At 32.4% G+C, this 10381-nt stretch overlaps 1 protein-coding gene across 1 annotated transcript; it reads right to left on the bottom strand.

Moving 5' to 3' along the window:
- Positions 1 to 560: 560 nt before the first annotated feature.
- On the bottom strand, positions 561 to 2748 carry LOC124359009. The gene is made up of 2 exons (XM_046811340.1): positions 2529 to 2748; positions 561 to 1959 (listed from the first exon to the last, which is right to left on the bottom strand). The coding sequence occupies exons 1-2, from the start codon at positions 2586 to 2588 to the stop codon at positions 583 to 585; spliced, it is 1437 nt and encodes a 478-aa protein (XP_046667296.1). The 5' UTR covers positions 2589 to 2748; the 3' UTR covers positions 561 to 582.
- Positions 2749 to 10381: the final 7633 nt, after the last annotated feature.

Below are 10381 nucleotides of genomic sequence, written 5' to 3'. Positions count from 1 at the left end.
CTTTAACTTACACACAACATCAGTATTTAAACTTTCGAGCGCTGCAATTTTGTTTAGGATTAACCTTTTGAGGTCTAATTTGCAGCATGATGTTTTACTAGTTAAGCCCTTTATAATGGTGTGCACATCGGCCTATGTTGCTAAATGTTGCAAACATTAATCGTATAAATATCTCAGCATTTTCGTTGGCCAACTCGGTACAACATTCCGTTCCAATATGTCCGCCGTTTAAATTTGTTTTAACCACAACTCCGTTATGTATGTACCTACCGAAAAAATAAGTGTTTTTGATGCATTTAATATTTCTTAAATTGTTTGTAATAAACACATGTTTGTGTCCCATAAAGGTTTCGAGTATATTTTAAGAAATAAATCATTGATACATCAGATCCCACTGGATCCGATTGAACCGGAAGGACCATTTCGTACATAATCAAATATTTTAAAATAATAATCTTGTTATGCAACTAAAACAAAAACATAATATAACAAAGTGTTTTAAAAAAACACCTGAATTGAAAGGCTGTGTTTTACTTTGACGAATAACAAAAACTTCAGACTTCCTTCTTAAAGAGAACTCGTTTATTTTAGCGCTTGAGTGAATATTTCTTTGATTTCATCGTTAGGCATTCTTACAGCATTTTTTCCATTTACTTGATTTTGCAAATGTCCTTGGTCCAAAGCGTAGGCCAAGTAGCCTTCCTCGAATAGAAACGAGAAGTACTTTATTGCTACTGAAACCGCCTGCGATTGAGGATTATTCAGGAAATTTCTCATACCTATAATGTCGTTTAGGGTTAAGTTTGTTGAGATTTCAATATTTATTGAGTCATCGGTCAGCATTTTTTCAATACTCTTTTTAATTAATGGCACCTTTAACGCTTCATCGAGATTTGGCACCGGGTTGAAAGTTTGCCAATAGTTCTTAATTTCGCCATATTTTAGGAAATTCAAGATGGAATACAAATTTGCAACTTCCACACCTTTCTTGCTTGTAAAGCCACTGTACATCGCCTTGGCCGTATCGACCACACTTTCTCCTAACTTTAGCTCGGGATACACTAAGAGTCCGTCGACTTCGTGTTTTGTGAGGCCGAAGAAGTCAACAAAGGGATGGTCACCGAGGAATCTGTATTTCATGATAGTGTCACAATCATCCTTATCAGTCAAACCTGAGCCGAACAATGGTATATCTGAAACTCCAGTGATAAGACCTCCGTGCACGTGCCTTCTGTTGTTTTTCAACAAGGAGTTTATCAGTCCAACAGAGAGTTTGACGATATCATCCAACTGGCCATCATCTGTCACGTTCAACATTGCACTTTTTATCACCGAATCGTGATCGTCGATCAAAACAAAAACCGTCTTATCGTTAAAATGTCTGTACAAGAACTCGGACAAATCTCGCAAACCTGATAGTACCCGATGTTTTCCGAACATTCGATAAGTTTTGTGATCGCACCAGGTTTCGATATATTGTCTCTGATCGATTCCCAACTTTTCACTTCTTCCCAGATACCGGTATTGCTTGTAACAATCGTGCACCACGTATTTGAAAAATTCTAAAGCATCGTCAAAACTGTTGACAGTTTTCTCACATTTCAAACTTACACTAAGCACTGGCGTTTTGCCAAAATGGTTCTTCATCATATTGGCATCTTCAGAAATCTTAAACATATTATCATCAAACAGTTTATAGTTCCTTGTATCTCTTACTTGTTCTTTCAAATAGTAAGCGTTCGTTTTAGGAGCTCCTGTATTATATACTTCAATTTCCAAAAATGTTTTCAACATGTTCAAAATTGTAGATTTTCCAAATCCAGGCGGCGCAGTTATCAATGATGTTTTGTTATGTTCAATGAAAACTTTGATAAATAGTGTTTTGTCAACAAAGGCTGGTGTATTGGCGATTTTCGAAAAATCTGTAGTTTCAAAATCAAATTCTGCAGCAGGCTTCACCTACGGATAAAAAATTCGTTAAATACATAACAATAACAACTTACTAAATGTACTTGTTGAAATATTTGCCTATTGCAATAGATAAAACAGATCAATTTAACCAGTTATCCAGTTATAGTGTTTCTACAAACTGTTTAAAAACTTTAAATGCATAACAAAACATTTCAGAATTATATAAACAAATGTTTCCATAAAATAAAACACAACCACGCTTTGCATGAAATATAAATACAATTAAACACTCTTTAAAAGACTCATATAGCAAACAATGAAATAATCAAATTTATTAGCTTATTTATTTATTTATTCATACATACGGCAATCGCCATTTTACAAAAATGTTTACAAAATGGTATTCGAAATATTATTATCTACCATTATCTATCAAAAGTAATTACAACAGTTTCAAAACCAGTATTAAAAAAGGCGTGTTCCTTCCATCGTTACTTTCCTTTTATGTAGGTCTATTAAAACCAAAGTGGTGCATTGGTGCAAAATTATAAACAAATCCTCTAGGAATTTTTGTAAAATGAGCTACAAGGAAAGTTACAAAATTAAACACTTCTTACCTGAGGGATAAAATCGATATAAATTATTACTATCCATAGTGCGTGTTTTACAAATGTCATTTTGGAGTTTTAAGAATGAAATAAACAATTTAGGTATTATTTCAGGTTTAAATACACTCGATGACATTGTAACTATAAACAACTAAACACAACTAAAGATATTTTTAAATATGGCAGAGCACACATTACCGAGCTAGCCAACATCTCTAATGTCATCATCATAAAACCATTATCATTAATGAGATCTCATCTTGATTATTTTTATGTACATAGTTTGGAAATGCTATTGTGTGATATCTGAACTTAAAGAGCAGTATGATTCAGTTCTTCGCCTCACTTTTCGCCGAAAACTTTCAAATTAAATCGCTTATTTAAATTTGACAATTCAATTGATACAATTAAATCGCTGATTTAAATCCTTTTTCCATTTTTCGAGAATTAAAGAATATGAAAAGAGAAAGTTTCTTCTTTTAGACACTTAACTAGCATTTAATGCTATAGGTGGCCAAACTTATATTCTAGTAATAGTAATTGTAGGATAGCAGATTTTAACTTAAGCATGAAAATTTCAATCTATAATAATATACCGTTCTTTCAGTCAAACTTCCTTATTCTGTATAGATCTTGAATTACAAATTACTTTCCTTAGGTAAAGAAGGAAGTACTAATGAGAAATTACCATGAAATAAACTATTCTCATATAAACAATTAAAATGAATTCGTAAAACGTAGGTTGACTTTACAAAATATTAAAAACTAAAATCAGAAAGTTCTACAACTAACTCCTAAGACTCTGTATCACTTTAATTAAAGTTATATTCTTTAAAGGGTTTTAAAAGTTTTTTCGTTACTTCCAAAGACTAAGGTAGCTCAAAACGTTGTAGTTCAAAACATACGATGCAATACTTTAAATCCCAGAATTAACTCCACAGAACACACTAGAACTAAAAAGCGCAGCACTATCTTTTAACTTGGATGAAAAGTTTTACCTCTGTGTTAGACCCAGATCAGGAGAGAAAGCAGGGCTTGATCTACTGATTTTCATACGTTTTTGGCTCACAATAAAATTTAGAATTACATAAATGTTCAGAATTAGCTCAGCGTATTCACCATAATGTTAAAGATATCAATATTGCGTAGCGGTATAAAAGAATAATCATCATTACTACCCTAACTGAATTAGGTTTTCCCATTGAAATAGTTTATATTTTGAAAGTTCCAGGAAAATGTCTAAAAAGGCACGTTTTTAATATTGGCTCTAAGTTGTATTTAAATTTATTTACATAAAACATGTTTTAAATTCAATTCTGCTCTTGTGAATTCTGCTTAGAAACACATTTTTTCTTTACTTTATATATCTTTAGTACTATTAGTGTGTGTGTGTGTGTGTGTGTGTGTGTGTGTGTGTGCGTGCGTGCGTGCGTGCGTGTGTGCGTGCGTGTGCGCGTGCGTGCGTGCGTGCGTGCGTGCGTGCGTGCGTGCGTGTGTGTGTGTGTGTGTGTGTGTGTGTGTGTGTGTGTGTGTGTGTGTGTGTGTGTGTGTGTGTGTGTGTGTGTGTGTGTGTGTGTGTGTGTGTGTGTGTGTGTGTGTGTGTGTGTGTGTGTGTGTGTGTGTGTGTGTGTGTGTGTGTGTGTGTGTGTGTGTGTGTGTGTGTGTGTGTGTGTGTGTGTGTGTGTGTGTGTGTGTGTGTGTGTGTGTGTGTGTGTGTGTGTGTGTGTGTGTGTGTGTGTGTGTGTGTGTGTGTGTGTGTGTATATACTATTTGAAATCATTATGAAATTTGTATGTATCTGTACTTTTCCACGGAGAAGGTTTATAGGCTGAGCCCATTCATTGAATTCGCCACCAGGCGGCGGCGCTGCAAAAAATAAGTGTTCAAAGCGCCTGCACACTATAAACTGCAATTAGAAACAGTTCTGTATGTAAAATAGCCAAACACTATTTGAATGCGCTAATTTATGATGTATATTTAAGATAAATTTCTGGTTGAACTTAAAGCTTGAGTGTCAGACCACTTTATAATAAAGTACATGTACGTGTGTACAGTGGCTATAAACATACATATACAATTATTTAACGGTGGCAACAAGGCAAACTCTACATCGGCGTCGTAAATATAATTTACTTGAACCAGAAGAGCACATACACGGGCAAAGTTTATGAAAAGCGTGTGAAGCCGCGGGAAACAGCTAGTAAGAAATAAAATTCAAATACAATTTTCAAAAGCTTCTTGATTCTAATCGCTGTAAAATACATCAAACCCATAAACAAACGTTGATAATAACCACGCAACGGTGAGGTAAATATTTATGAGCCGTCAGAATGTCACGCTGTTCAAATTACGATGAAACAAAATAGTTCTATGTAGAACGCCACAAGTATGTTGACGGTTTCCCTGATGACGGAATTTTGAAACGCCAATATCACATTCCTTGGATATAAGCATTTAACGTCGTTAAAACTTTAGAATATTGTGTTTCAAAGCGTCCTTTCTAGGCCAGTGGTATTTATAATTAACTGGACTTAACTATATTAAAAGTTTTAAGGGAAAACAGTTAGTACCCAATCGTAAATATTTTTAAAATAATTTAATTAAATAATATTGGTGTCGTACAAGATGTTTAATTTCTATTTACTAACTCACGGAATTGATTAAATAAAAATAAATTTAATTCAGGTTATAATTAATAAATTTTGGATATACTGTTACATACCTAGAGCTAAAGTCACATTTGAGGCTAACCTATTTGTAAGTAGTCTATATAATTTATTATTAGAACTAAATAAATCCTAATTTATATTGATAAAAGTATTATTTACTATAGTATATCACCTCGTTATAATATAAGTAAATTGTGTGTATACATTACGTAAGTATAAATTACAAAATAAAAATAAATGATTGCGATTAAATGAACAATTCTTATGAATTGAATGGGAAATAATATAAATAAATGTAATCAATATTTGGTTATTATTTTCCAATGACATTACACTCAAAATGTCCTTATTGATAAAATTCACGAAAATTAAACAAGATTCTTATAACCAGAAAAATAATAAAACGAATTATTGAACCATTACTGTATTTTTGGACTGAAATGAAAATAACTTAATAACTCCGTTACGTCAATATTATTATTATATTTATAAAATACAAATTACTATAATTCATGCTATTCGTGGTCGTGGCCATTCTAAACATTTCCTAAAATCATATAGGTGAATGATGAAGTATCTGCAAGAATTTAAATGGCATTACCAATTTATCCAATAACTGAAGGGATAAAAAGTATTGGCGAGGGTAGAGCTAGTCTAGACGTTGTTATTGCAAAGACAAACAAACGTGTCACAGCGGTAGACAGGTTGACAGAGACATTTCCCCTGCATGCATTTTGTGTTCAGGGCAAAAATCTCAGACTTGCTTGTGTTTATATATAATATATATATATATATATATATATATATATATATATATATATATATAATATATATATTATATATTCAAAAGCCAAAGGATAAGATAACTGGGCACATTAACGACATTGAACCTCAATTGTGTCTCAGAGTTATTAAAAATATCGACCATCGGATAGTTATGCCACAGAAGCCGTGGCAAGCATTTGGAGGAGGATATTTTGTTTCCCACATAATTGTCATAGATCCTTCCATCACAATGAAAAATATTAAGATGATTCTCCGAAAACTGTTTGTTTTATTTACAATTAATATCGTGCGTTTTGGTTGGACCACACATTTTATATATAGGGAGTGATTTAAAAGTAAGTTGAACCCCCTTTTAACTTTTTTTGTTATTTTAGATATATAAAATCTGTGTGCGGTATTCTTATTAGCTACAAAAAACGAAATTGATAATGATAGGTTTCAAATTTTGTAACCTCAAGAGGACAGGGAGGTGCGAGGCTACTCTACACATTTGAAGCCCCCCCTATATATATACACAAAAACCCGAATATTTCAATATATATAAAATTTTGATATTCGGGAACATATAATTTATTACGATATACATATTTAATATGCTATAGAAGAATCTCTTATGAATATAAGAATGACTACAAAATATTAAGTGTATAATTTTATTTTAGGCTCTTTACTGTTACCAAATAGCTCTGTAAACAATGAAAATCGTTTCTTAATTATATTAAAATCATAAGAAGCCATACAATTATTTTTTTATTATGTATACCCCATTAAATCCCTCTTTTTAATCTACTTAATTTATACTTAACAATGGATAGCCCGTTTTTTAAGCTTTATTATACCCGCCCTTAGAGGAGCACTAGCCTGAGTTGAGGTCTATTAAAGAAAGTTATAAAAATTAATTTAATTATCTTCTGATTTTAAGTCTACAAAAATGAAGTTTTCCTTGGTTTGACTAAAAATGTAAATACTATTAATGTTATTTGTAGCACTTTAAGTGCATTTATCGTGGGATTATTTGTTTGAATTTTTGAAAGATGGAATGATTGTAAAGACAATAGGATTTCCGGACATTTACCATTGTTCACTGGTACAAGAAATCAGAATTGATGGCAAATATCCGGAAAAGTCCAGTTTTCTTTACTATCATGAAATGTATGGTTTCCCAGGGTGTACAATGGTGGATCAATACAGGGACATGTTCATTGTTGGAGGGGTTCCCCTTTGCATACCGCTCTCTTTGACTATGTAAGTTCTTTCTTTGCCGGTGCGTTTCCAATTCCATTTTCTAACGTCTTTGAACCTCAACACTCGTGATGTCGCAATAACACTTTGAATTTGCCGTCGAAGGTGGCTGAGTGGTGGCGTTACGGATTGTCACCCCAGTGCATCGGAATTCCGAATCGGGCATCGAAGTGAATGAGTCACAAAAAATATATTTAAGATTAAGTAACTATTCTGACACAACATTTTACATTCTCTCTTTAAATCTCTTTAACGTTGATTGCTCCCCGTGGTTTTTTTCGAACCCTAATTCGGACCAGTTACGTATTTAAAAAATGTTCATTACACCTCACTTAAAATGAGCTTAAATAAAACTTTGGGGACTTAACAAGTAATAAAAATAAACCTGCAATAACTTTCTGCGATATATGGAACTTTACACGGTAATAATAAAATACATTTACCATGAATTATCTATTTCATGATATTTTCAAATCCCCATACTACCAATTTGAATTAGACTTCATAGTAGTACCGTTGTCCGAGCGGTCTAAGGCGTTGGACTTCAAGTCTGAGTTAGATATAGCGATATGTTCGAAACCTGTATGTGACCATTGCACTTTTTATCAGTACCATCGACCTTGTACTGTATCGACTCTCCCGTTTAATCTGTTTGATAAGATCCTCGCACAGGCCAGTGGCCCATTAGAACGGGTAGAATAAGGCTTAAAAGGAGATCGGCTTCTCCTTTTTTTTTAAAAAAAAAAAAGAAAAGAAAAAAAGTACACTAAGAAAAGTCGGTATTCTTCATAAGTTTAAGCATAAAACTGTTCTTTTCTGTACTGAATGCATCACTATTAGAATTTCCTGTACCGGAAATTTGTTGTTTAAACAGTTTTGTTGAAATTCTCGCAGTTGCACTTATTTCAAAATTTGATCACCCTCGAATATTGTGATTCATAACACCACATTCCCATTGACTCACTGCGGTATTTCAGTGGTCTATCTCTGTGTGTACAGTAATATGATGCCAAGGTACGACAAAAGGGACACAATGGCGGTCCTGCGTCCACGGACTGCCGAGTCCCTTTGTCCTTTAGGAATGACCCTAAGCGACACAAAGAAAGCACTTAGTCCTTCATTCAATTCTAGCTCCTTTGTATCCTTACTGTTGTTACCTTTTTGTGACAACATTTATAAAGTAATCCCGAGTAAGGTCCGTGATTAGGTTTATTTTATCGTCTTTATCACCAACTCGCATAACTACGTACCGGAAATATAAAAATAATATTGCTCTGACATAAAACATTATTTCAGTATTTAACTATGTACTGTAAAAATTAGCAATACCATTTCGTATAGAACTGGTAATGAACGATAACTGTAATAGAACAAATATTGTGTCTTTGTGGATTAGTTCTTAAAACAAGCAACATATCTCTTTAACATAGCAACATATTATAATCGGCATAATGCAATAGCTGTTCAGAAACTACTACAAAAGTTAATATAATTTTAAAAATACGAAAAAAATAATAATTGGTTAAACTAATAGAAACCCTTTATAATAGCTTATACCGTAATATTATTACTAGTCATTAATGTTTGAATTAGTTGTAAAATATAATTTGTGATATAGTGAAGTAATTTAAGACTCGTTAAAGTTTCTTTACACTTTGAGCTCAGTTCTAGAGTTCAAAAGAGGTGTACTTACAACATTTCAATTAGAAGGCTTGCTTTCTTGTTAAAAACGAGTACATTAATTTATTACGTTTTTAAGAATGCAATAATTTATAAACTTTTAAATGTTAACGAACTTAAAGTATTTAATTTTACGAAACGTAATTTTTAACTAAATATTATATTTTCAAATAACGTTTTTTAACTATCTACGACACTATTGTATGTATATATTGTCATAAATTACTTTACCATATAAAAATCAGATTTTACAACAAATACAAACCCGAATTACTGTTAATAATATTACTGCATAGGGTATTATAGAGGTTTTTGTATGAATTAAACCAATTGTTAATTTTTTCTTATTTTTTAAATTACTATACTGCTATATACTGCTGTATATATATAAAATATTTATATATTTTATGTATTATATATAAAATGTTTATTGAAATTGTATTATGTATATTGAAATTATATGTTTTATATATATATATATATATATATATAAACATAACGTATAATTTCAATAAACATAGAATCACGTTTGTGAAACTTGGCTATTGCCATTTATACAATTAGGCTGAACTTTATTAACCATGTTTCTGATGTACTTTCGGGCAACCACTCTATGGTGCAATGAGAAAATCGCCGAAAATGTGTATGCTAACTGAGTACTTTTTTAATATTTTGTAATATTACCCCATTCGCAATTTTATACAACTACAACTTAACTCTCATATATCAAAAATAAATAATACTTAAGTGTTGCAACCATCAATATATTTTTATTTATATAATATTTATTTTATAATACAAAACATAGTAGTAAATGATTGTTTTAGTTTCAAAATAAATTGTGTAACAGACTACTATACGTTCACTAATATGTACAGGAAATGAATTGTCACTCTAGACATTTATACGGCGAGGTTGGCAGCCATGCGCTATGAGCAGTAAACAAGTAATGCTGGGACATAAACCGGCGGATATTGCATTGTCGAGATATTCATTCTCTATAGCTTCCCAACGTCGGAAACTATTGTATACACTTTATTTACGTTGCCCTAATCTTAAACTGTTATTGGCTGAGCGTCAGGTGGAGCCTCTTCCGTCACCTGCTGATGACGTAATCCGATTTCCGTCTGTCCGTCCGTTCTGCCGAACGAGTTGACCCAAGAGGGTTAAAATTTGGGGTGAACTTTAACTATCTCTACATCGGTATTGAAAATTGTAAAAATCGCCACGTTGGGATCTCCATTTTTCTTGTTTTCATTGACAGACGTTTTGGATAGAAGAAAAACAAATTAAATAAACAAGTAAAAGTAAATAAATAAAACATTTTGTCATAAGACACTTCCACTAACATTTAATGAAATTACTTTGCCGGATTGGTTGGTTTCGTACAAAGTTGAACATTTTAGCCTAATTTACAATGCATTTTCTATAGTAAGCTAACGTAATAAAGGGAGTTTACCGTCTTTTGTTAACTGGGGTTGCAGA

Source organism: Homalodisca vitripennis, chromosome 4, assembly GCF_021130785.1.
Source record: "Homalodisca vitripennis isolate AUS2020 chromosome 4, UT_GWSS_2.1, whole genome shotgun sequence".
NCBI lineage: Eukaryota > Metazoa > Arthropoda > Insecta > Hemiptera > Cicadellidae > Homalodisca > Homalodisca vitripennis.
The sequence above is the reverse complement of the archived record's forward strand: the minus strand, read 5'-3'. Positions and strand labels throughout refer to the sequence as shown.